This window comes from Prionailurus viverrinus, chromosome B1 (assembly GCF_022837055.1).
Source record: "Prionailurus viverrinus isolate Anna chromosome B1, UM_Priviv_1.0, whole genome shotgun sequence".
Lineage (NCBI taxonomy): Eukaryota > Metazoa > Chordata > Mammalia > Carnivora > Felidae > Prionailurus > Prionailurus viverrinus.
In genome coordinates, this window is record NC_062564.1 from 7,723,583 (window position 1) to 7,750,986 (window position 27,404).

Consider the following 27,404-nt stretch of genomic DNA (forward strand, 5'->3'; position numbering starts at 1 on the left):
TACACACTTGCTAAAAATTTACCGAAACGAATGAAATAAAATGATAATGGCAGAGATATGTACATGGATAAAGGTGTTTTTCACTGAAGGTGAGGTAGTCGCAAGGTGAGTATATTTGGTAAGGCACAGTAGGGTAACCCAGCCCTGCTTATTGTATTATCGTAGGAAATAATGATTGGATTTTAGTAATGGTGTTTACCTGTGGTGATGAAGGCATGATAGTTAAATATATTTAAAGACAAAGAATTAAGGGTTTAGCTAATTGACATTATTGACTAATTAATTCTACTTTCTAATATATGACTGCTGAAATTATACAATACCTCAGATTTGATTAAATACAATAAAGAAACGCAAAATAATAGCGGCTTAAACGGAATCGAAGTTCATTTCTCTCTCATTAAAAAGAAAAAGGTCTGGAGGTTCGAAGTCCAAGAAGTTTTCAGAGATCTAGCTTCTTCCAGTTCTCTGTTGTACCAATTCTTGGGTATAACTCTCATCTTATGACCTAGGCTATCTACTGGGACCTGGGTCTTCCTCGTCCAGGTACAGGTGAGAGAGAAAGGGTGGGCTGAAAATGACACGTCCTGCTCTTAATGTAGCCCATACATCCTAATGCTATTTATTGTCAACAATTTGGGCAGTACATAGTCTAGCAATACACTTTCCTCTGTTTCTAAAATTATTTTGTCTAATGTTGATTCATCGACATTTTATAAAAATGCTTTTCAGAGGACATTTTGAATTAATTTATTCTTCTAGGTTTTATGAAATAGCAAAGACAGATGTTTATATGGAGAAATATATGCTTATCTAAAAATACAGATATCTTGAACAGTTGATTATACTCTTTGCTGTGTCCACTTCCATAAAAAGAATTGCTTTCTTAAACAGGAAGATATTTTTCTTTGAATTTTGATTGAAACTACATTTATGTACCTTAAAAATACAATATATTTAAGAAACTACTCAAAAATGGACTTCCTTAGAAAATCAAATTATTAAGTAGTGGTTAACTTGGAACTCCATTTTATAGTCTAAAAACGCAAAATATTTGATTTATGATACAGCATAAAATGTGCTGGAAATTTTCAACTTATTAAATTACCTTAGTGCACATCATTTTTAATTTTTAGACTGGGTCATTGTGGAGATTCCAGTTAGGAACTTTGGTCAAACTTTCAAGAGGTGTGGATTCATTAAAAAGAACTTACTGGGTATGATAACTGTGATACAAAGGAGCATATCATCCAGAGACAGTTCTTCTCTTAGGTTTTTTTTTTTTTTTTAAGGATACACAGAATGTTATCAGCATTCATCACCCCCACCAAGGATAACCACTATCCTGACCTCTTGCAGAATAGGTTAATATTGTCTGTTTTTGTGCTTTATGTAAATGAAATAATAGGATAATGTATTATCTTTGTGTCTAGCTTCTTTCAATCAACATTGTGAGATTCATCTATAAAGGTTACATGGAATTGTTATCCATTCATTCTCATTACTGTAAACCATTCCATTGTATGAATATATCCCAGTTATTTACCCATTCTGCTGTTACTATAGATCTGAGAAGTTTCCACTCTGGTGCTGCTATAGAAGTGCTCTGAACATTACAATACATGTCTTTGGTGAGCATAAATACCCATAATACCCATTGCTGTTGGCTAATAAGCAGGAGTGAAATGCTGGGTCATACGGTGTGTTTGTGTTCAGCTTTAGAGGATCCTGCCAATGAGTTGTCCAAATTGTTTGTTTCAATTTACATTCCCATGAGTAGTATATGAGTTTCAATTACTCTGCATTCTTGCCAACCTGTGGTATCGTGCATTGTAGCCCTTGTGTTGGAAATGTAGCAGTATCTCATTGTGGTTTTAATTTGCAATAATAATGGACAGCTTTTCATATGTTCATAGTCTTGTTTTTGTGATGATGGAGTTCTTTTGTCTTTTGTCCAAGTCTTATGTCCATTTTTCTGTTGGCTTAGCAGTCTTTTTTCTTTTTTTGTAGATTGGTTTTTTTGTTGAATATATGTATTATTCATATTTTCTCCCACTCTGTGTCTTGATTTTCACTCTTGTATTGATGTCTGGTGAATATGTTTGTAATTTTATTTTATTTAAAAATTTTTTTAATGTTTATTTTTTTTGTTTTAATTTTTTTTCAACGTTTATTTATTTTTGGAACAGAGAGAGACAGAGCTTGAATGGGGGAGGGGCAGAGAGAGAGGGAGACACAGAATCGGAAACAGGCTCCAGGCTCCGAGCCATCAGCCCAGAGCCCGACGCGGGGCTCGAACTCCCGGACCGCGAGATCGTGACCTGGCTGAAGTCGGACGCTTAACCGACTGCACCACCCAGGCGCCCCTAATGTTTATTTTTGAGAGAGAGAGACAGCGTGTGAGCAGAGGGAGGGCAGAGAGAGAAAGGGAGACTCAGAATCTGAAGCAGGTTCCAGGCTCTGAGCTGTCAGCGCAGAGCCTGACGCGGGGCTCAAACTCACCATTAGTGAGATAATGACCTGAGCTGAAGTCGGACGCTTAACTGACTGAGCTACCCAAGTGCCCCCATAAGTTTGTGATTTTAATATAATCAAATATGTCAATTGTTTTCCTTTGTGGTTTTGTGCTTTTTGGGTGTGTCTTGTTTAGTAAATCTTTTTCTACTCCAAAGACTATATATTCTTATTAGTTTTCTTGGAAAGCTTTATTGTTCTGCTTTACATATTTAGATTTCCAGTCTCTCTGGTATTGGTGCTTTTTTCCTGGTATTCTATAAGATTGGGGTGAAGATTTCTTTGGATTTTTCTCTAAGGGTATTCAGTTGACCCACAAGTAGTTATTTAAAGGTCTGTTCTTTGCTCACCATACAGCATTATCACCTTCATCATAAATCAGTTAACAGCCCATGAAGGGGTTTATTCTAGATTCATTGTGTTCCATTAGTGGGTTTTTGTATCTTTATATCAGTACTACACTGTCTTAATTATTGTAGCTTTATAAGAAGTAATGATAGCTGATAGTGTGAACTTTCAGCTTTGTCACCTTCAAGACTGCCTTGACTATTCTTGGCCATTGACATATCCATCTAAATTTTAGGTTAACTTGTTAATTACACTGTATTAAATCTGTAGATTAATTTTGAGGCACTTTACATCTTCACAATATTAAATCTTAATATCCATTAACACGTGTCTCTACTCTTTTGTTTAGGATTTTTACACTTGGTTTAGGAGAGAGATTGCTCTATAATTCCCTCTCAAAGTCTTCTCCAGGTTTTGGCAGGGCGTAAAGAATTGATGTGATTCCTTTCACTGTAACTGTCAAAATTTGTGTAAAAGTTTTTCTTTAAACATTTGCAAAAATGGACCAGTGAAACCATTTGGGCCTGGGAGATTGTCTGTGGGAGAGTTTTAATTGTAGCCTTATATTAATGCCACTTAGATTTTCTCATTCTTTCTTCAACTTTGGTAACTTGTGTTTTTTTTTTTGAGGAATTTGTCCATTCATCCAAGTTATCTGTTAAATTCCTGCAAATGTGGGGGCGCCTGGGTGGCTCAGTCGGTTAAGTGGCCGACTTTGGCTCAGTCATGATCTCACGGTCTGTGAGTTCGAGCCCCGCGTCGGGCTCTGTGCTGACCGCTCAGAGCCTGGAGCCTGCTTCAGATTATGTGTCTCCCTCTCTCTCTGACCCTCCCCTGTTCATGCTGTCTCTCCCTGTCTCAAAAATAAATAAACGTTAAAAAAAATTGTTTAAAAAAAAATTCCTGCAAATGTGTTAATACATTCTCTTATTCTTTTTTGATTGTCAGTAGTTCCAATAGTGATGTCTTTTTTTATTCCTGTTATTTATATTTGTACTTTTTCTGTTTTTTTTTAAGTCTTCTAAAAGTTGACCTAAAGGAACCAGCATTTGGTTTAGTTGCTTTTTTTCTGTTATATGTTTGTAAATATAAATGTGCTTTCTCTTTTCAGAATTATTTCCTTTTTCTACATTTTTAAAGATTTATTTTGCTTTCTTCTGACTTTCTGAGATAGAAAATTAAATCCTTCTTTTTTATTTTCTGTTAGAAAAACATAAGTCGAAAACCCTCTACCTCCAAGCATTGCTTGAGCTGTAACCCCCAATTTCTATTTGTTGTGGCTTTGCCATCTAGTACTAAGTTTTTTCTAACTTCCATTTTTACTTCTTCTTTGAATCAAGGATTATTTAGAAGCACACTGTTTAATTACCAGACAGTTGTGGATTTTCTAGTTATCTTTCTTTTATTGATCTCAGACTTCATTCAAACTGGAAAATACACTCAAAGAATTCCAATATTTTGGAAATTGGTCAGGTTTTCCTCATAGCTCAGCACATTGTTTATTTTTGTTATTACTCCATGTTCACTAGAAAAGAATGTGAACTCTATCACTGTTAGATACAGTATTTTATCTATATATGTCATTTGGCCAGTTTTATTAATTATGGTCAGATCTTTTACACTTCTACAGAATTTTCTCTATTTCATCAGATACTGAGATTTATTACTCAAAGCTTGCCATTATGATGATGGATCTGTATCTGTATCCTTTAATTCCATTATTCTTGCTTTTTATGTTTGAGAGTCCTGTAGTTTGAGTGCAGACAGTTTTAGGACCGTTCTGTCATTTGGTCGAATCTACCCCTTTATTCTTAAGTAATGTCCCTCTGTCTCTCTACTAATGTATCTTGCCTTAAAATTTATTTTATCTTTTATTTATGTAACTATAATAGCTGTCTTTTGGTTAATAATATTCTAGCATATAATTTTCTGTTTTTGACTTTCAACCATTCTATATTCCCTTTTAATAAAGTATGACTCTTGAGAAGAGTATATGGTTGAGTTTTTTTTTACATAGTGTGCCAATTTTACTCGTAAATTTAATCCACTCTCATTTAATGTGTGAAGGGCGCCCAGGTGGCTCAGTCAGTTAAGCTGATCTTCTTTCTCAAAAATAAACATTAAAAAAAAAAAACAAACTAATGTGTAACTGTTACAATTTGATTTACATGTACAATCAAACCTTTTTTTCTCTGGTCCACAAATTTTTTATTATATTTTCCTTTGATTCACTTAATAGTATGTTTATTATTCTTTTTGTGGTTAGACCAGAGATTCTAAGATGTAACTTTGACTCGTTACAGTTTAATAGAAGTGATTAATTTTACCTCTTCATTGATCCTAACTCCATTTAACTTGCTCTCACCTTTTGTGTTACTGTTTTCATAGAATTTAGTGCTGTAAATGTTTTAAGTTTCAGAAGACATTACAGTTATTGTCTTGTGTAGTTAGTATCTGTTTCTGTTCAACTGTATATTTCCTCTTTCTGATGATCTTTGTTATCTCTAACATTTTCATCTTTCTGCCTGGGTTCATTTTCGTCCTGCCTGAAGAACTCCCTTTAATGTTTCCTAGGTAGGGCTGGCTGACAATAAATTTCATAGTTTTTGCATTATGAAAATATCATAATTTTTGCCTTCATGTATATTTTCACTAGGTGTAGCATTCTAGGTGTGTGGTTATTTTTTTCTCCTAACTTTAAAAATGTTATTCCATTACTTTTTGACTCTATTATTTCAATTGATCTTTGACAACATTCTGACCATATTAAAGATTTTTTTCTTTGGCTGTGATTTTCAGCGTCCTGCTGGCATGCCTAGATAAAGTTGTACTTTCGCTTGTCCTGCTTGGGATTTGGTGAGCTCTAGGAACTTGATTTTTTAAAATCAGTTTTGGAAATTTCTCACTCTTTTTCTCTTTAAATAGCTTTTTTTTTTTTTAATGTTTATATTAGAGAGCTAGGAAGGGGCAGAGAAAGAGGGAGACACAGACTCTGAAGCAGGCTCCAGGCTCTGAGCTGTCAGCACAGAGCCCGACACGGGACTCGAACCCACAAACCTCAAGATCATGACCTGAGTGAAAGTCGGATGCTTAACTGACTGAGCCACCCAGGCGCCCCTAAATATTTGTTGTTATGTTTCCTCCCCCTTAAAGACTCCCATTACATCTGTATTTAGCTTTTCACCATACCGTTTCTACTTCTTAGATTCTATTTCTCTCTCTCTTTTCCCTCTGCATTAGTTTTGGTGTATGCGAGTCAGTTTTACTCTGTGGCGCTAATCCGGACTTCTGCTGTATCTAGTCTGCCAATGAACTCATCTATTGAGATCTGAATTTCAGATATTGTGTCTTTCAGTTTGAGTAGCCATCTTATATTTACTTTGTATATATTCTATCCTCTGGTAAAATACATCACCTTTCGTCTGTTTTGTTTGTGACCACACATTAAACATATCACGTGACTGAAACTAAGGAGAATACTGTAGACGTTATCCCTGTTAGTAACTAGCATCACCAAACACTGGAGTGTTGTCAGCAGTACCAATTTGTTGTGGTTCAAGGCTGAGCTTTGAAATTGTTTTGAAATTTGAGCTTTCGGATGGCTCTTTGGGTGTGGCTGTTTAATACTTTGAAGGTCTGGTCAAAGCCTGAAATGCTCAGGTGGGAACTTCGGCAGACTCTTCAGGCGCGTGGGGGTGTGCTCGTGGAGACCTGCGCACGGCCACATTCCCGGGATAGCAGGGATTAAAGAGGTAGGGGTCCCTCAGGGATGTGACTTTGATGGCAGTCGTCAGATAACCCGTTGGTGTTCCTCTGGACCCCCAAGCACAGGTCCTGATCCAGCCCAGCCCAGTCCCTTTCAGCCTGTGAAGGGAGACTTCGGTGTTCCCTCACTTCTTGTGGGATCCTTCTTTGTCTCCTTCCTCATCTGCTTGTCCCTGGCACTGCTTCTAAAAAGACTTGGGGATTAAAGAAGTCTTAGTGCTGGATCCCAGGGACACAGACTGAAGTTAATGTGTTCCGAGATACCGTGGCTGGAAGTGGTAAGTGAGGCAGGAAGCTCTAGGAGATGAAGAGTCCAAGTGAAATTAGAAAATATAATCCAACTCTACAATATCTTTATGTGGACAAGTTCATTTCGGAGTTTTTCCCCCCTTTTAATTTTGTTAGTATTGGAAAGCACTGCTGTGAGTTCTTAGTGTATAATTTTTAAAATTTAGATTATATGTCTGACAGCAGAAATGTGCAGTTTAGTGTTTTGTACCGGCAAAATGTGCTTATTAGCATAATTAGCATAAAAGAAACATCGTAAGCTTTCAGGAAATCCCCCTCCTGGCTCCTTCCTGTCACTACTACTGTCTCCCCGAAGAAAACTCTCTCATAACTCCTGGTAGCATCGATTGGCTTTGCTTGTGTTCCAGCTTTTTCTAAAGGGACTCAGGCAGTACGTTGGACCTTCAGTTGTCCTTACATTGTAGGGTGTATCCGTTGTGTCATGTATAATGCATTTTACTTATTGTCTAGTACCCCAGTGTGTCACTGTCTTACGGTTTTACCTCTCAGACGGGGGGAATCTGGTTCCTGGGGACACTTCTGTGTCTCCCCCTCCCGGACCGCACCCTGGCGGCCAAACCGCTGTGCATCCATGGTGGGTGTTGAGCAGGAGCGAACTGCTTCGCGCCCCCTCAAACAGTGGCAGATCCGTGCTTTGTTTTGGGGCACCCCAGCACACACAGCTTTTGCTGCCTCCCTTCCCCCTTCTGGGGGAAACACCTCCTTCCTGGGGTTGGGAAGGGGGATTCTCTGTGCCTTCCTGGAGGCAGATAAGGTTTGCGTGTTCTCTCCCTGCAGTGTCCCCGGAGTGAGGGTGTTTGTTCCCTCGTTTCTAGTAGCCGAAGAATTTGTTTCATGCGAGAGCAGGATTCAGGGATACACCATGTTTCATGCCTGTCACCTGTCTACAGCCCCAAGCTTCCTGCAAGTCTGAGCCACCAGGGGGACAGTCCTGATTTGCCCCATCTTTCTCCTAAGCACCCAGCTGAGGCTAGTGGAGAAGTTCTTAGAAATGAGTACAAACTCAGCTTGCATCTGGGACCTCTGTTTGTTTGTTTAATGTTTGTTTATTTTGAGAGAGAGAGCAGGGGAGGCGCAGAAAGAGAGGATCCCAAGCAGGCCCCTGGCTCCCAGCGCCAAGCCTGATGCAGGGCTTGAACTCATGAACTGTGAGATCATGACCTGAGCCGAAATCAAGAGTCAGATACTTAACTGACTGAGCCACCCAGACACCCCGTGAAACCTCTATTTTTTTTTAAAAACTGATGCACTCTCTCAAAAATAAACATTAAAAATTTTTTTTAAAAAAGGGTGCCTGGGTGACTCAGTCGGTTAAGCGTCCTACTTTGGCTCAGGTCATGATACTGCAGTCCGTGAGTTCAAGCCCCACATCGGGCTCTGTGCTCATGGCCCAGAGCCTGGAGCCTGCCTTGGATTCTGTGTCTCCTTCTCTCCTTGCCTCTCCCCCTCTGGTGCTCTGTCTCTCTCTCTCTCTCAAAAATAAATAAACATTAAAAAAATTTAAACTGATGCTGTAGTTCACATTGACCTTTAGGAATTAATTACCATTTTATCAGATTTTTTTTTCTTACCTGCTTTTGTGGCAGTCATCTCTTTCTCCCATGCCTTGTCAAAAGTGGAACCATTAGTATGTACTTTCTCTTTGTTTTTTTTTTTCAACGTTTACTTATTTTTGGGACAGAGAGAGACAGAGCATGAACGGGGGAGGGGCAGAGAGAGAGGGAGACACAGAATCCGAAACAGGCTCCAGGCTCTGAGCCGTCAGCCCAGAGCCCGACGCGGGGCTCGAACTCACAGACCGCGAGATCGTGACCTGGCTGAAGTCGGACGCTTAACCGACTGCGCCACCCAGGCGCCCCTGTCCTTTCTCTTTGGAGAGGGGCTTGTTATTCTTTGCACTTTTCTTGCCTGCTCTCTAGCCTGACAATTTAATGTCCTCTTCCTCCAGAGAATACACACTTTTGCTTTTGGAGAGAAGTAGGGTAGGGATGATCAACTTCGTGTGATTATGGAATGAGTTTATTTGAAGCTGAGCCTCAGTCTTCGTAGGGGATGGGCTAGTTCCACTTCGTTCTTAGTCTTCAGAGGTAGACCCAGGCAGTTGTTACTGAAGGAACACCATTGTTAGATCACTTTTTCCCTTGGCAGCATCTGAACTCCAGGTTTGCTCTTCAGGCCGTGTGAGAATACCAGAAGTTCCCCATAACTTCTTAGTAGTTTAGCCATTACTTTTATAGGCAAATCTTACTGGGGAAACAGTAGCGTTCCCTGCCCCTTCCCCACCAAAGAAAAAGTGCCTGGCTAGACCCTGTGGACTTCTCTTGGGGTTCCCCTTTTTAGTTTGGATTTTACCTATTTTCATCCAGCTTTTCTAGTTGTCTTTGGTAGGAGCATTAGAGATATGTGTCTACACACACACACACACACACACACGCGTGTGTGTGTGTGTCTGTGTGTGTACGTACGTATGTATATACATACTTGTCTGCCATGGCTGGGATTCAAGGTCTTATAAGTAACCATCTTTTAATCATATAGAATCATTCTAAAAAAATAAATATATAGAATCATTCTGTTTGGAGCTTACTAAATAAACTGTGTATCTGATCTCTAACTCAGACTTCCTCTTCACATTTTAAAAAATGTGTATTTACTTTTGAGGGAGAGAGTGAGAATAGGGGAAGGGCAGAGAGAGACGGAGAGAAAGAGAATCCCAAGCAGGCTCTGCACTGTCAACACCAAGTCCAGCCTGGGGCTCGAACTCAGGAACCATGAGATCGTGACCTGAGCCAAAACTAAGAGTTGAATGCTTAATCGACTGAGCCACCCAGGAGCCCCCCTCTTGAGATTCTCAGGTAGAGTGTTGATCGAGTTGGGGTCGACAACTCCCCACAAATTGTACGATACAATGCTTTTGTCATCTGCCTTCTGCTGATTCCTCACGGGGAGTGTCTGTGCATAGGAAGGGGAAGCGGACAGGTGATCCCAGGTCTCTGTCATTTGGTGCAGCACCTTCAGCATGAGGCTCGTGTGCACTTGCCAGCCACTGTCCTCTCCCCTAACCCCCCTGCCGTGATTCTAGACAGATACAGGCAAGCAAGAGAATAGTTGTGAATAGTGCCGTTTACTTTACACTTGACTCTGCTCTGTTTTGGTGAACAAGCAATGGCACGTGCTTACTTGGTTTGTTAGGAAGTTCAAATTTGATTACCGTTTCTGTCGTGTAAGATGGCGGACGGGGGCTCACTAAGAGAGTACAGGAACTGTGGTGCAGGTAGGTAAGAGGACATCACTTGGAGGGATGGATTTAGTACAGAAGGAATCACCTCAAACAGAATTTCAGAGGGTGAAGCCAGTATGTTGGTCTGAGGTAAAACTGGATGACAGAATTGAAACGTTCGATCAGAACAGCCATGATGGAGACCAAACTGTAGGCAGGCAAAACAGGTCACTTTACTCCCTTTAGGATTTTAAACAGGCACAAGGAAATGAAAACACTGTCAAGTTTAGACAGAGGAGGGCAGAAATGAACATTACAGGACGTGCTACCAGAGGTTCGTGTGAAATCACAACCAGAGAACTGTAAGTCCTTTGATTTCTAGGCTAGGGACTGCTGACGTGTATCTTGATTTTAATCCCCATATTTACAGTAGGATGTTGATGCCTGCCGCATAGGATCAGCTTCTCAGAATGAGAACAGGGCCCTACTTTATTTAGTTCAAATTGCTATATCCCTTAGTTGCTCCTAGAATTACAAAGCACTTCTACACACATGAGAGGCATAGCAAAGTGGAGACGTTGCATGTGTATGGATGGATCACACAAGATGCCATGTTCTCATGGTTCCTAAAGGTTGAAAAAAAATGAGGTAATTCAGATTCCTTATACAAGTAATTATTTCTTGCTATATGCAGTTAATTTAAAAAAGTCCTCGCGTTTAAAACTTTGCCAAGGACATAGATAGTCGTAACTATGAATCTTGCTTATTTCCTACAGGCAGTAGACCCCGGTTTCCTAGTGTAAATCAGATGAGAGTATTGATTTGATTAATCTCGTGGGCGTGTGTCTCCCACAGGAGGTAATGTGTCAGTTAGTGATGCCACAAAAATACTTCCTACACGCCACTCCAAAACTCAGCAGAATACGACGTTAAACATTTATAACACTCACAAGTATGATCCTGGGGTTTACGACAGGTTTGGCTTGGCCGAGCGGGTGTGTGTGATTTGTCTGTGGCAGCCCTGCCCTTCTGTCTCTCCTCCTTCCTGGACCAGTAGGGTAGCCATGGAATGTTCTTGCGTTTAGGGCAGAGCCACAAAGGCATGAAGCAGGCCCTATCTCCAAAGCTTGGAACCGGAGCACTCTGATTTCTGTGCATGTATCGCTGAGAAAAACTGGTCATATGGCAAGTCCAAAGCCAACGGGCAGTGGCATACAGTCTGCCCATGGTGGGGGTCATGGCAAAGATACAGAGAGGGATATGAAACAGAAGCAGTACTCAAACCTCAGGTTACTTTTATGTTTGGACATGAGTGCTTACAGTACGTTTCCTCACATTAGAAGAAATTTTACTTCATCTCATTTTCTTTAGCATGATATTTAGTCTTTGATTATTATCATTTCCTTCCAGCACTAGTCATAGGAGGTACTAAGAATTTTCTGACTATGAATTAAGTTAAATTTGTGATTTTTTTTGTAATTTTTATTTTTAACGTTTATTTTTGAGACAGAGAGAGACAGAGCATGAACGGGGGAGGGTCAGAGAGAGGGAGACACAGAATCTGAAACAGGCTCCAGGCTCTGAGCCGTCAGCACAGAGCCCGACGTGGGGCTCGAACTCACGGACCACGAGATCGTGACCTGAGCCAAAATCAGCCGCTTAACCGACTGAGCCACCCAGGCGCCCCGTTAAATTTGTGATTTTAACAATAATCAGTCAGACCCACAGACCAATCCACAGACATAAATAAATATGGGGGAGAAGTGCCATATTGACTCTGTCCTTTGTGTCTCAGTTACAGCTGAGTGATGGTGACATGGTTCCCCTGTGAGGCCAGATTTCAGCTCTGCACTCCACACAGTCCTAACCCACCGAGGAGAGGTGAGAGTTGAAAACTCGTTCTTACACTAAATTAGTGAGATTCTAGTCACTCTCAGATCATCAAAATACCTGAACTACAATTGGGAACTACGTATCTTACGCAAGATAATATTTCATCAGGGATTATATGATGTGAAATATTTTACTTTTCTTAATTCTTGTAAATATGGTAAATAGTGCTTGTGGAAAAATATCGCAAAATAAAACATCCAAACTATTGTGTGCCTATAAACAAGGTATTCATTTTAACTGCATTGTCTTTACAATGGTGTAATAAATATACTTGTGCTGATATGGCTTTAAAATAATTTACCGATTCAAGTTGGCCTTTAATTTTACACTTAAAAAACACTTCTTAAATGGTTTGGCTAGCCATCTCCCTATAAGGATCTGAATTGTAATCCTATTTCATTTGTTGGTAAGTACATCACCTGTCACTTGGATGCATTTCTTCAGACCCTTTCCAAGTTTCAGTAGTAAGTAAGTACCTTCAGTTCATGTGATCTGCCATTAGCTGACAAACTGTTGTAGCACTGGGAGTGTCAGTTCACTCAACAAACATTCTGTATATTCTATACAAATACGAATAAGGCAAGTTCCTTTGCCTTGGAGAACTCACAATTTTTGTCTACACAAGTAATGACTATCCAATGCATGCAAATACACAAATAAAGGCGCACAGATGAGGGATGTGGTGCATTTGAGAAAGTCTTCAAGGAGGAAGAGTTTTTAAGTTGGGTCTTAGAAGACCTTAAATATGAAAGAGCTTATTATTCACAGGGGCAGGGGAAGGACAGCTCAGGCAAAAGCATTTAAAAACTTGCAGGCGTCAAATCATGATGGTATAGAACATGTTTAGCAATTGCAGTGCAAGCAGAAAATGAATAGGTAAATTATTTTATTAGTTTTTACAAGACATGATGAGGGGTTTCACTAGAACAGTGGCATTATGGCTGGAGAGAAGGGCCTTTTGAAGAGAGATTTTGAAGATAGTTTGATAGGACTTGGTGATCACATGTAGTGGAACGGGCGGAGGAGGGCGGTGAAGAATCACAGGTGACTTGAGGTGTTTGTCTCAGTTTACGGAGAGCATAATGACAGTCATTGAAATGGGGAATGCAGGAGAAAGTAAGGAATGCTTAGAGGTGGTTGAAAGGAGCCCAGCAAGAGGTAAACAAGTTAAGAGATTAAATCAGTCCTACAACTTCCTGCGCAAGGAAAAGCCTATTCCCAAGCCTTGTGACCTGAGGCTTCAAGCAGGTATTTGAAAATAGGCCTTAGAGGAAAAGGAGGAAGAGGTACCCCGAAGAAGAGTCCCATGTTCCATCTGATAAATTTTGAAGGCTCTTCTCAGTCGGCCATGGTGATATTCATGTGTCCTACATGCGTACCTTTTTATGCCAGCACAGATGCCATGCTACTTTTGGGATACGAATAATGAAACACTCAAGTCACCCAAATGTTTTCTTTTTCTTTCTGCGCCACCCCCCCCCCCCTTCCTTTTTTCTCCACTGAGGTGTAATTCTTTGGTGAGGAAAAGATCAGTCAGGACTTGTTACGTTGGGAGAAGCACGTCACCATTATGGAGGGTGTCTTGAAGTCCACATGCTCTCCAGTGTCCCAGGGAATCTCTTATTGAGTATGGCTAATAAATTTCTTCCAGAAGTGAGTAAAACTAAAAAGAAATCAAATTCACGTGATTGTGATTCTCTGTCAAGCATATGAGCACTCTATTAAGTGAGGTGTGGCCTTTGACTTTTCGAGGCACTTAGGTAATGAGCAGTCAGCTGACTCTAAAATGACTTAACTCTCAAGTATGGAGACGGAAGCAAATATAAATACAGAATTGGTCTTGTCATAGACCTTTTAACGCAGAGGCTTTCTTCTGGCTTTATCTCCAACTCCTAAGGTTGAGAATGGAACTAATGTTCTCCTTCCTGTTGCTTTGTGCTTTCTTCGCATTCCTTATTTATAACTGGGTCACTTTTGGAACTAATTTGCCTTCTTGAAAAAGTTGAATCACATGCTTTTTAGAATGAAAATTGAAAGCCTAATATTTGATGAAGAATTTGTTGGTACTTTACAACAGCGTAATGATTATTTGGTTTTTCTTTCCTGTTTGACTATAGGCTTACATTTTCTGGGTTAGCATTATTTTTTACGGATGCTGTTCTTTGTAAATTATTAAAGCTGTTTCAGCCGAAATGTTGCTGTGCTTCTAGCTTCTTGTACTGAACAACATTTCACAAGGCAGAATTTGGTAAAGCTTTTTGGTTGAAACACGTTATTGTTACTTTAGGTGCTGACTGTTCTGATGCCGACTTTCCAATTGCCTTGATTAAAGTAGAAACATTCAATGGCTTGGATGACTTACATTTCAAATTGGTTTGATCAAGATGATTGGTATGAAGGACTACAAAGAGTAAGATACATTTATGTTGTAATTATGATATTCTGTGGGTTTTGTTTTCTGCTTTACTACTCATGCAGCTGTGTTTCTTTGTCATTTATGTTGAGGACATTTTTTCATTGAAATACTCTGAGGGTAAATAAGATAATCACTTGATCGATTCAAAAGCAGAGGTAAGAAGAGAATATGTAAATATAGTTGTATATTGAGGAAAAGGCATTTTTTTGTCTGTCCTGGTTTCAGATGAATTCTTAATTTTTTCAGATTATCTTTAAGCTTTAAAGATAAAACAGAATTCTTTTTAATGAGACCAATGGATGAAAGTAGTAATACTTTTAACAAAATCATTTTACATAGAGAAGAACTTGATGAAATAGAAGATGTGCATGATAATACTACATATATAATACTGTAAAAGAAAATGCAGAAATTTTCTGAAGAAGAGTGCCATATTCTATTTGATGAATTTTTAGGCAATTAATTATGTTTCAAAAGGACTTGGCATTGTTACTATGGCAACTTTTGCATAGTATTTTGAAAACAGCTATTCTGATCGGTTATTGCAATAGTAGAAAACTGCTGTTAAAAATGCATCTAATCAAGATGGATTTTGTGTAAAATTGTATGATGTCTCTGATTATTTTCACTTTTTTAATGGAAGTTTTCTTAATCATTTAGATGAAGGCACTTTGTGGATTTTTCTTTCTTTTTTTCCTTTCTCTCTCCTTTCTCTCTCTCTCTCTCTCTCTCTCTCTCTCTCTCTCTCTTTCTTCTTCTTACACAGCCTGGATTTTTCCTTTTATTAGTGACTGGAACAAAAGAGCCAGAGTATCTTCACGCAGTCTCACCAGCTGGTCCTCGTCGTTGTTCGAGGGCAGACAAGCCTGGAGATAGACAGCACTGCCTTCTCCCCCTCACTTCCTTGGCTCCCTTTCTCAGCACATCAACGAAAGACATTTTCCCAGTATTTTACTTCCTTTTAATTATCTCTTTTGTTGTAATTGCTCAGCAGTTTAAAGCCTCCTGCCCTTTGGGCTTTTCTTGAGATTTGTTTTTTCAACTGTGAAACAAGCCGGTGAACATCTCTGGAGCCAGTTAATAGCAAACCCTGGGGAATAATCCTCATATGGTGGACCCTAAAGCATTCTTCAGGACACAGGTGGAGGATCCACGGGTAGCTTTTCATTCTGGACTCCAGTCTTATCCATAAATGATGCAACTGTTCCAGCTTGTGGGTTTGCTACGTGCCACAGGACACAGACACCCCACAGCATCTCTGTATTGTGCGTGCGCATTTTTAATGGAATAATACGCGCATTTCTGATGTGGATCCAGAGGCTTTTTTTCCCAGTGTAGTCCGTGTATTTCTCAGTGGGAAAGCATAGGGATGGTAGTCTAGCTTGCTAAAATGCTTTTTACTAAAATTGGGTGTTCCTTTATATAGTGACTTTAGGGTAGTTTAGAGATTATGAGAATTCAAATTCTTTTCCTCTGTCCTGACACCATCCTGACACCCTTTAAAACTACCATTGGCCTTTATAAATGAATTCCTGGCTCTGAGACGTATTACGAGAGTTGCCGTTATTACATATGGATAAAGTTTGACCCTGAAATGACCACATCGTCTTCATGGGCTTGAGGTTCTTCTGGCTCAGGTTTTGATCAGTTCTTACATAGACTTAAATGGGAATGAAAGATCCTGTTCTAAATAATGAGAATTGGCACATGAATATTGACTAATTTCTTTAAAAATCCAGCTTACTATTTTTCAGATGATGTGTCTGTGCATATATATCCTATATAATCAGCATTCAGCCTAGTACATTTTTCAATATAATATTTTTTAACTGTTCACAGGAAAAGATAAGTTGGATTTTTTTTTAGTTAAAATTGTGGTTTAAAAATGGAGTCTTTGAAAAATTACATACAAGTGAGTTTGATCTTTAGTACAAAATTATGATAGAATTAATTTTGATAGGATTAATATTGATGGCATATGTACATATTTCTACAGATACACAGACATATATATGAACTTAATTTTCACTTAGTTTTATAGTTTGATTTTTGGCAGTTGTAACTCTAATTAAAAATTTTTTTTTAATGTTTATTACATGAGAGAGAGAGACACAGAGAAAGAGAGAGAGAGAGAGAGAGCAAGCAGGGGAGGGGCAGAGAGAGAGGGAGACACAGAATTGGAAACAGGCTCCAGGCTCTGAACTGCCAGCAAAGAGCCCGACATGGGGCTTGAACCCACAGACTGCAAGATCATGACCTGAGCTGAAGTTGGCCGCTTAACCGACTGAACCACCCAGGTGCCCCTATATTTTAAATTTCATTGTGATTATTTCATATCTGCATACTCTCGCATATTCAAAAATGAGCTTTAATATTATACAAATCTAATGTAAATATACTCTTACCACTTTAATTTTTTTGCATTTCATGCACTTAATGTGTAGAGCATCTCTACTGTAATTATAAGGTATGTAGGTGCATTTCATAGGAGATTGAAACAAAACATTGAATTTAGGTTAAGAAAATAAAGTAATATCTTTGCAAGTAGGCTGTTGCCAGGCTACTGACAATGTCAGTTGCATGTGGGGTGTCCCAGTGCTCCGACTGTCTTCCTGAATCCTTTATAAATCTCCATTATTCAGTGTACCGAAAGGGTTAGTACTTCATCTTTAAAGTGTGCATGTTGTTTCTGGGCCAGAAAGATGGTATTTTCTAAAGCAACAAATCTTTGGAATAAACACGGAGATTAAGTCATTCTCTCTCTCTCTCTCTCTCTCTCTCTCTCTCTCTCTCTCTCTCTGTCTCTCTCACACACACACACGAAACATTCTAAAGTAAGGATGCAAAAGGGTACATCATATTTATCTGAAATATGTAATGAGCTTACATTCAGTTAACATATATTTATTTTCCTAAATATATGACATTTTATAGGATTTATATTTAAGGTACAGACACATATGTTAGAATAGACCTTCAGTTGAACATTTTCCATTTTCAGTAATGCAGAGTCATTAATTGTGTAATATTCATGCGGACTACAAAGATAACACAAGCTTCTGGACATTTCTTTTTATGTCTTTAGTGATTGCAGATACCACTTTATAGGAGCTACATAGTATTACATATATTTTTAATAATACTTTTGAAAAATAAAGTCAAAGTTTCAAATACTGCCTATAATTAAGATGTATAAATGCAGTAGTATTTATATATTTAATGATGTATAACTTTTTTCAAATTTCATCCAAAATCCTAGATTTTTAAAATAAGTCACTGTTTTGTCCTGTTTATTATTAATGGCTGGGTTTGGACATGTTATTCAACTGTGAATTTAAAAAGGATTTAAGTTGTTGGACTGTAAGACTTATAAAAGCTGCTTATGAACAAGGTCATACCATATTGGATGACAACAATGATATTTTTAGATTATCTAAGTTTGGAAATTCAAAAGTAGTAAATTCAAGATATACTGATAGTTAAAGTAAGAGCGTATTGACGAAATGGATCTTGAAGTAACTTATTTTTAATAAATAGTTAGCAGAGGGACTTTAGGTTTCTAGTCTGCCAGGTAAGGAGCTTAGAAGTCTTCATTTCATCCTTAAAATGATACAAAGCTGAACGAACTGAAAAATCAAGAACTCTTCTTAGATCTCTAAGAGAAGTGAGATCACAAGGCAGATTGCTTCTCACACCACTGGAGACTCTGACAGGCAGTTACAGAAATTCACAACCTACTGGAGCAGAGACCTACGAGCTAAAGCCTCTGCAGGAAGCAGAACCAGGGTAGGAAAAACTGAACTAATTGACAAATTGCTGTGAGGCTCCTGTGACAAGTCTGAGAGTTAAAAGTTCCAGGGAGGCTGCCGTGCTTATGTGCTTTTACCTCCAGGATCTCTACTAGGCCTTCACCATGAAGATCAGGGAAAATCCCTGAATGCTCCTGGCTGGGGGAGGCGAAAAGGAAGTATTATGAAATATGTCCAGGCATTTTGTTCTTAGCAAGGGTGTTCTCAGGGGAAACTCTTTTACCAGAGCCTAACTTGCTGGTTATTTCAGAACCTACCCTATGTGGCGGAAGGGAAATAGCTATCTCAAGCCCACTGTACCCCTCATGTCCCACCTGGGGAATAAAAACCCCCAAGAATCACAGGCAAAATTCACATTCCACAGGCATAGACTCACCAAAAGACAGAGGCCTAATCTTAGCACTTTCAAATGCTTCCTCATGTTTCCTCTCCACCCTCAATGTACCATTGCATTATAAAGGTCTGCGTACCACAGTTCCTTTTACCCCTGCATTCATATTCTCCTCTCAAAGATTACAGGGCATACTAAAAGGCAAAAACAAAACAAAAGAACCCCCAAAACCCCCCAAAACAAAAACAAAACCCAACAAACAAGCAAAAAACCAGAAGCAATTTATTGGAAGGGAGTAAAAAAAAATCAGAACAAGAGTCAGATATGGCAGGAATGTTGGAATTATCGGACCAAGAATTTAAAGAAACTGTGGTTATATGCCAAGGGCTTTAATTAAAAAAAAATAGACAACATACAAGAACAGATGAATAATTTAAGCAGAGAGACGGAAATTCTAAAAGAATCAAAAAGAAATGCTAGAGTCAGAACACTGTAACAAATGAAGAAGTCCTATAGTGAATTCATTAGCAGACTGGATATGGCTGAAGAAAGAATTTCTAAGCTTGAGGATATGACTGTAGGGACTTCCAAATCTGAAAAGAGAAAAAAGAATGGGGAAAAACAGAACAGAGTACCAAGAACTGTGGGGCCACTACAAAAGGCATACCATGTACATACTAGAAATACCAGAACAAGAAGAGAAAGGAGCAGAAGCAACAATCGAAGCAATAGTGACTTAGAATTTCCCCAAATTAATGTCAGACGGCAAACTCCATATCCAGGAAGCACAGAAGATACAAAACCTGGTAAGTGCAAAAACAAACAAACAAAAAACTACACCTACAAATCATATATCCTATTCAAACTGCAAAAAAAAGAAAAAAAAGAAAAGAAAAAAAAGAAAATCTTGAAAAAAGCCAAAGAAGCAAGGATAAGAATTAAATTGAACTTTTCAGAAACCATGACAGCAAGAAGAGAATGGAATGAAATATTTAGAGTGTTCAAGAAATAAAATAGCAGCCTAGAAATCTGTACTGATAACACTGCAGTTCTCTTTCATGAATGAAGGAGAAATAAAGACTCTCAGGAAAAAATTTGGGAATTTGTTGCCATTAGGGAATTAGTTGCAACAAATGTTAAAAGAAGTTCTTTTTTTTTTTTTTAATTTTTTTGAAGTTTCTTTATTTTGAGAGACAGAGCAAACAGAGGAGGGGCAAAGAGAGAGGGAAAGAGAGAATCCCAGGCAGGCTCCGTGCCGTCAGCGCGGAGCCCGATGTGGGGCTTGAACCCATGAACCATGAGATCGTGACCTGAGCCGAAACCAAGAGTCAGATCCTCAACCGACTGAGCCACCCAGGTGCCCCAAAAGAAGTTCTTTGGAGAAAATTAGTGATAAAGGTTTGAAGCTCAGATCTGTATAAACAAAGGGAGAATATTGGAGAGTGTATAATTAAAGGTAAAATAAAAACGTTTATCTTTCTTACTCTTAATTGATCTTGTTAACAAATATCAGTGTGTTCAAAATAAAATAGCAACAGTGTATTTGATTATACTTTTATACAAACACACATATATATGCTCTGTTGCTTATGTATAAATGAAATGAATGACAATGATCATACAGGGATGGAGAGAGGAATTAGGGATATTTTGTTATTAGAAGGTACCCATACTACCTGAGAAGTACTACCTTGGAAGTAGACTTGGATTAGTTGTATATTAGAAACTCTAGGACAGTCACACACAAAAAATGTTTAAATGAGGCACAATTGATATGCTAAGAAAAAAAAATGAATCATTTAAAGTGTTCAGTTGAAACCACAAAAGGAAGAAAAAGTGTGGAAGACAAAAACAGGAACAAAGAACAAGAAGAGCAAATTGAAGCAGTAAAAATATGGAAGATACTGATCCAAGTACATGAAGAATTATTTTGGACATTAATGCTCTAATCCACTAATTAAAAGACAGAGACCCAACTATATGTTATCTATAAGTAACTTGCATAAAATATAAAGACATCTATAAAGAGTAAAGGAATGAAGAAAGATACACCATGTTAGCACTAATTAAAAGAAGTGGGTGTGTCTGTGTTAATTTCAGACAGAGCAGAATTCACAGCAGGGATAAAGAGGGACAGTACATAGTCACTCTCCAAGAAGGGGTCACTCCTCCAAGAAGACATAATAATCCTTAATGTGTATGCGCCTAATAACAGTACTGTAATACATGAGGCAAAAAATCGATAGAAATGCAAAGAAAAATCGATGAGTGCACTATTTTGGCTGGAGACTTTAATGCTTTGTCAGACTGAACAGATCTAGCAATGGAAAATCAGTAAGAATGTAGTTGGACTCTAGCATCTTCAGTAAACTGGATATAATTTCCGTCTATAAGGCACTTCACCCCAAACCAGATTGTACATTCTTCCCAAGCTCCCATGGAGCATTCACCTAGATAGACTGTATTTTGGGCCATAAAACACATCTCAACAGCTTAAAAGTATGGAGATAATATGAGGTCTACTCTCAGACATGAGTGGAATCAGACTAGAAATCGGTAACAGAAACATAACTTGAAAATCCCCAAATGCTTAGACACTAAGCCATGGTCTTTTAAATAACTAAATAACACATAATCAAATATTTTTTTAAAGTTCATTTATCTTGAGAGAGGGAGCACAAGCAGGTAAGGGGCAGGAGGAGAGAGAGAATCCCAAGCAGACTGTGTGCTGTCAGCACAGAGCCCGATGTGGGGCTGGAACTCACGAACCTTGAGGTCACGACCTGAGCCGAAACCAAGAGTCAGACATTTAACTGATTGAGCCACCCAGGCACCCCAGAGAAGAATTTGTAAATTAAAAAGTATTTTAAACTGAATGAAATTGAAAATATGACTTAACGTAATTTGTGGGAAACAGCCAAAGCCATGCCTAGAGGGAAATTTATAGCACTTAATGCATAATTAGAAAAGAAGGAAGATCTAAAATTAATCACCTAAACTTCTACTTTAGAAAACTCGAAAAAGAACAAATTAAATTCAAGTAAGCTGAGGAAAAGAAATAATAAAAATTGGAACAGAAATCAGTGAAATTAAAAGTAGAAAATTAGTAGAGAAAATCAGGAAAAGTAACATCTGCTTCTTTGAAAAGATCAGCAAAATCTATAGGCCTTTAGCTAGACTAAGAAGAAAAGAGAGAAGGAGGAACATATTACTAATACCAGTAATGAAAGAGTGGACCTCACTGCATAGCCTATGGACATTAAAAGGATGGTAAAGGAATACTACAAAGGATTCTATACCCACAAATTTGATAACCTGGATGAAATGGACCAATTCTTTGAAGACACAATTTGCCAAAACTCACAGAGGAAAACTATGCAATCTGAGTAGGCCTACATTTTAAAGAAATTGAATCAATAATAATGTTTTGCGGTATCATGATTTGTAAGAAAATACTTTGGGTCATTCACAGGACCTGATTTCCCAAGCGTTTCCATTAATGTGTCTTGTTATGTTAATTAGGTGACTTTAAAAGCCTGTGGAGGCTGATCGCTGGTGGAGCCAACGGTATGGTTAGAGGCTTGGAACTTTTAGTCCTACCCCCTTGACCTCCAGGAGGGGAGAGGGCCTGGAGGTTGAGTGATTGCCCCTGGGCAATGATTTAATCGGTCTTGCCTCTGTAATGAAGCCTCCATGAAAACTCCAAAGGAAGGGTTTTCCTTCCCAACTTGATAAACATGTGGCCCACTCTGAGACCATGGGACCTCCTTGCCCTTCCCCTCATGCCGTGCCTTGCCGTATACATCTCTTCCATCTGGCTCTCCCTGAGTTACATCCTTTTATAATAAACCAGTAGTCTAGTAAGTAACATGTTTCTCTGAGTTCTCTGAGCCATTCTAGCAAATTCAAAGACTTGCACAGATACTTGACTTCAGAAGGCAGATGACATGTAAGTGTATGGAAAGATGACCAGCACAGGGAATTGCAAATTAAAACCACAGTGAATTACTGCTACATACCTACTAGGATGGCATGTCTGGACCGCTGACAACATTCAGGCCACTGAGGATGGAGAGCAGTAGCTGCTTTCACTTACTTCTGGCGGGAGTGCACATGGTTGATGGTTTCTTACAAGATGTACATACTCTCTTTGAAAGATGTTTGTTTATTTTGAGAGGGAGAGGAAGGGGCAGAGAGAGAGGCGGGGAGAGAGAAGCCCAAGCAGGCTTCTGGTAGCACAGAGCATGACACAAGGCTAGAACTCAGGAACTGTGAGATTACGACCTGAGCCAAAATCAAAAGTCATCCAGGTGCCCCATAAAGTAAACATGCTCTTACCAGGATGTAGCAGTCACCTCCTTTTGCACCCCTTGTTATTTGCCTAAATGAAAACTTAGGTTTACACAGAAACCTGCACATGGATATGTGCAGCTTTATAGCAGCTTAAAGTTTTTTTAAATGTTTATTTCACAGAGAGAGAGAGAGAGAGAGAGGGAGGGAGGGAGGGAGAGGGAGAGAAAGCGTGAGCAGGGGAGGGGCAGAGAGAGAGGGAGACACAGAATCCGAAGCAAGCTCCAGGCTCTGAGCTGTCAGTGCAGAGCCTGACGCGGGGCTCGAACTCACGAACGGTGAGATCATGACCTGAGTCGAAGTCAGACGCTTAACCGACTGAGCCACCCAGGCACCTCCATAGTAGCTTTATTCGTAACTGTTAAAACTTGAAAGCAACCGAGATGTCTTTCAGGAGGTGATGGATAAATAAGTGGTTCATCCAGAACAGGGAATATTTTTCGTTGCTAAAAAGAGATGAGCTTTCAGGCCATGAAAAGACATGGTAGAAACTTAAATGCATATTACTAAATTAAAGAAGCCAATTTGAAAAGATTACATACTGTATGATTACAACAATATGACACTCTGGAAAAGGCGAAACTACGGAGAGAGCGGAGATATCCGTGCTTGCCAGGAGTTACTGAGGGAGGGAGAGCTGAATAGGCAGAACATAGAGGAGTTCTAGGACAGTGAGTCTCTTCTCTGCAATATACTAAAAGGGCGGGTACATGTCCTTCTGCATTTGTCAAACTGCATAGAGTGTATAACACCAGGAGTGAGCCCTAATGTAAACCGTGGACTTTGGGTGATGACGTTGTGTCAGTGCAGGTTCACCATTGTAACAAATGCACCGATCTGATGGGGGATAGATGGGTGGGGGACCTTGTACATATTGGGGGTCAGGGAGTGAGTGGGAACGCTCTATAATCTTCTGTTTTGTTGTGAAACTAAAACTGCTCTAAAAACAGTTTATTAATTTAAAAAAAAGTAAAAAAGAGCAGAAAGTGAAAAATGTTTAAATGATTCCATTTTACCCGCTAGTTTAAGTCTTATGTTTCTTTTCCAGATATAAATTCAAGATTTGTTTAAACATAAATCAGAAACCATTTTTATTTGCACACAAACATTATTAATATTAATCTTGGATCCCAAAGATAAAAAACAAAAGCCTACTTAATTCACCCTCCGGTCGAAATAATATATATTTTCAGTGAAAAGTAATGTGGTAACATTACTAGTTAGGTAAAGTATATTTTAAAACATTTGTCCTGACTGTTAGTGCCCGAGGAAATATAGGTGCCAGGGGAGGAGGAACGAAGATTTTTATAGTTAAGCACTCAAAAGACTGAAGGCCCAGTTTGTTTATCATGCCATTTTTCACTTCAGATAATGTTTTTTTTTTTTTTAAGCCACTAGTTCCACCCTGATGAGGGGATTTGATGGGATGAAGGTAGGTTTGAGGAAGAAAGAGGAAATTAAGAGATCTTTTCTAGAAAGTGGGAATGTGAAATAGAAAAGATCTAAAGAAGAAAGTAACTTTATAAAAATGGAGATAATAGAACTGACTAGAACTTATTAATTGCTGAGCACTAAAATAAAGGAGAATTATAGGGTTATGGTCAGGACATCATTCCACCTGTACTGAAAAGGAAGCAGGTAGTAAAGAGACAGTGTTTTATTTTTCCGTGATGGTACCAGGCGTCACTGGTTCAGAGTAGCTGGCTTTAACCCACTAGGTGGCAGGATAGAAAGAGAAGAGGCAGGTTGGGGTGGAGGGTTCCTGGGGCTAGACTGAACATGTACCTGTAAGAATTGTGTCATAGGTCAGACGTATATGTCTTTCTGTGTTTATCTTTCATATATGTGATAGTTCAGGTGTGGTGTTAAGGCAATAACATTTCGCTGCTGAAATGATGTAAAGCTTTTTTTTTTTTTTTTTTTTTAATTTTTTTTTTTTCAACGTTTATTTATTTTTGGGACAGAGAGACAAAGCATGAACGGGGGAAGGGCAGAGAGAGAGGGAGACACAGAATCAGAAACAGGCTCCAGGCTCTGAGCCATCAGCCCAGAGCCCGATGCGGGGCTCGAACTCACAGACCGCGAGATCGTGACCTGGCTGAAGTCGGACGCTTAACCGACTGCGCCACCCAGGCGCCCCGATGTAAAGCTTTTAAAGAACATAAACAAAATAGTGATGAAATGCTGACTCTGGGATAGACTCGTCAACACGGACCAAATTTATCATATTTCCCAGATACTATTTTTTCAAAAATATTTTAAGATTACAATTGCTAGCTGTATTTTTTCCTTACTTTAATCAGATATGAAATTGACAATAGTGAAAAATTGATATTTGCATGGTATAACTTTGTGGTATTAGGGAAAGTTGTCTTATACTAAGAAACCTCATTTTTAGACCAATATTTTTTTACCATATTAGAAAAGACATCTAATAGTCTGGGTTCTGTCTTTAAAAAGTTGTTTTTGGCCAATTAATCTATTCTTGAATGCCATTCGTTAGGTAACTATATAGTGCAATACTCAGAATGGGTTTTTTGGTTTTGTTTTTGTCTTTGTGTTTTTACTGTATTTGGATTTTCATAACGATTGTAGACTTAGAAGCAGCCTCCCTCTTGGTTTGCTCTTCTCTGGAATCCCAGAGAGTTTACACATAGATTCACAGAATCCTTTGGGCTGAGAGGGATGGTAGGGAAAACCTAGTTCACAGGGTTTCTGTTAGAAGAAGCAGAGACCTGAGCTTAGATGCTTGAGTCCAGCTCATGCCGTCCGCTGGCTTGGAGTCGGGTCTCCGTCCCTGTGTCCCAGCCAGGCTGATTCTGCATCTCCAGGCTGTTGACTCCACCAGCCTCTGTCCTGCCACATCAGCAACTTGTAACCGGTAGTTTCCAGCTTCCTTCTGTCCCCTGTTCGCAATGAGCGGTACTGGTAATGCAGCTTGTCTACCTGCCCTGTGTGCCTCAAGTGGCTTTTGTGAAGGTGCTGAGTCACTGTAACAATAGTGATGCTCTGTGGCAGAGGTCACATAGTCCCCCCAATAGTGGTTCACGGTGTTTTACGTTTGAAATTTGCTGCCTTGAATGTATTGCCAGTGTTTAGAAATCGTTAGGTTTTACACAAAAATCTAGGTTCTTCCATTTCCCTGGAGAGTTTCATAAATCTGGCCACATGGGAGGAGGAACTTTCTCCAGGGGCCCTCAAGCCCTTTAGATATAACATGCACCTGTATTCCACTGTAGTTCCCGTGGGTCCTGTAGGGTTCCCATTCCTTGGCCAGGTGCCATTTGTCATTTATCATTTATAATCTCTTGCTTTTCAAACTGAAATGACCTGCCTTAGTGTCTCTAGACATCGGGGGATTTCAACTCTTGTTCTCTGAGAGTATGCACTGAGATGAACCGTTCTCGTAGAAATTTCTTTTAAAAAGATGAAGATTGAGGAAGATGGATGGAAAATAATTAAGTTGGTTGCATAATGGAAATGACTGATATTTCTCCAAATTTGTTTTTCAAGGCAAACATGTCCCAGGTAAGGCAAGTGGGACTCCTAGCTGCTGGATGTCAGCCTTGGAACAAAGATGTTTGCGCTGCCCATGGAGACAGGTTTGCGTACTGTGCTACCCTGGCCATCTATATTTATCAGGTCAGATTCTGTGGATTCTTTCTGATTTCTGAATTGTATTAGGTAAAGTTAATATTTAAGTAGTACGTATTTTTAAATCCCTGTGGTATGAAAAGCTGAGTGCTTTTTGGTTTTACAAGTCAAGCTTTTAGAAAATGCTCATCTCCTAGTTTTAAATTATAAGAATCTTAATTGATTTCACAATCATTCATGCGGTTTCATCAGCAAGAATTTCTTCAAGAATTAAAAGCTCCCCATTCATTTTTTAATTTTTTTACGGTTTATTTATTTTTGAGAGAAGGACACACAGTGCAAGCGGGGGAGGGCCAGAGAGAGAGGGAGGCACAGAATCCGAACCAGGCTCCAGGCTCCCAGCTGACAGCACAGAGCCTGACGTGGGGCTTGAATTCACGAACTGTGAGATCATGACCTGAGTCAAAGTCGGATGGTTAATTGACTGAGCCATCCAGGTGCCTCAAGAGCTCCCCATTTATGAATGGTGAGCAAGTAGAATTTAATTCTTTTAAAATATATTCCCATATAAATAATTGGAATTCATTTATTCATTAGTTTCAGACCTTGCTTAGTAACTTTCATATGATAAAATCTTACCAGGTGAAGAATAGGCATCATCCATTAGAGATCATTATATTAAAAACAGTGCAGATATATTTTGAGATATCCTTGGGATACAAGCCTTTATAACTCCTTTTTTCCGTTAACTAGCTCCATCCAGACATCTCTTATCAGTTCCCAATCTACAGAGCTAGTGGCCTTCTGAGTTTCCCCAGGCAGAGGTGCCTTATGCCTCTTCAGTCCAAGTCAGTC

General features: G+C 39.2%; 1 protein-coding gene across 3 annotated transcripts in view; it reads left to right on the forward strand.

The window, feature by feature from the left end:
• The window catches only part of WDR17 (WD repeat domain 17), a 108,333-nt gene that overhangs the window by 12,346 nt on the left and 68,583 nt on the right, over positions 1-27,404 (forward strand). For 2 of the 3 annotated variants that reach the window (XM_047857657.1, XM_047857658.1), the window contains exons 2-3: positions 14,337-14,459; positions 26,469-26,597. In XM_047857657.1, coding sequence (XP_047713613.1) covers positions 14,394-14,459; positions 26,469-26,597 — 195 coding nt within the window. In that variant the 5' untranslated portion in view covers positions 14,337-14,393. Of the gene's footprint in view, positions 1-11,951; positions 12,038-14,336; positions 14,460-26,468; positions 26,598-27,404 lie in introns of all 3 variants that reach the window. The other variant, XM_047857659.1, reaches the window with a different exon arrangement.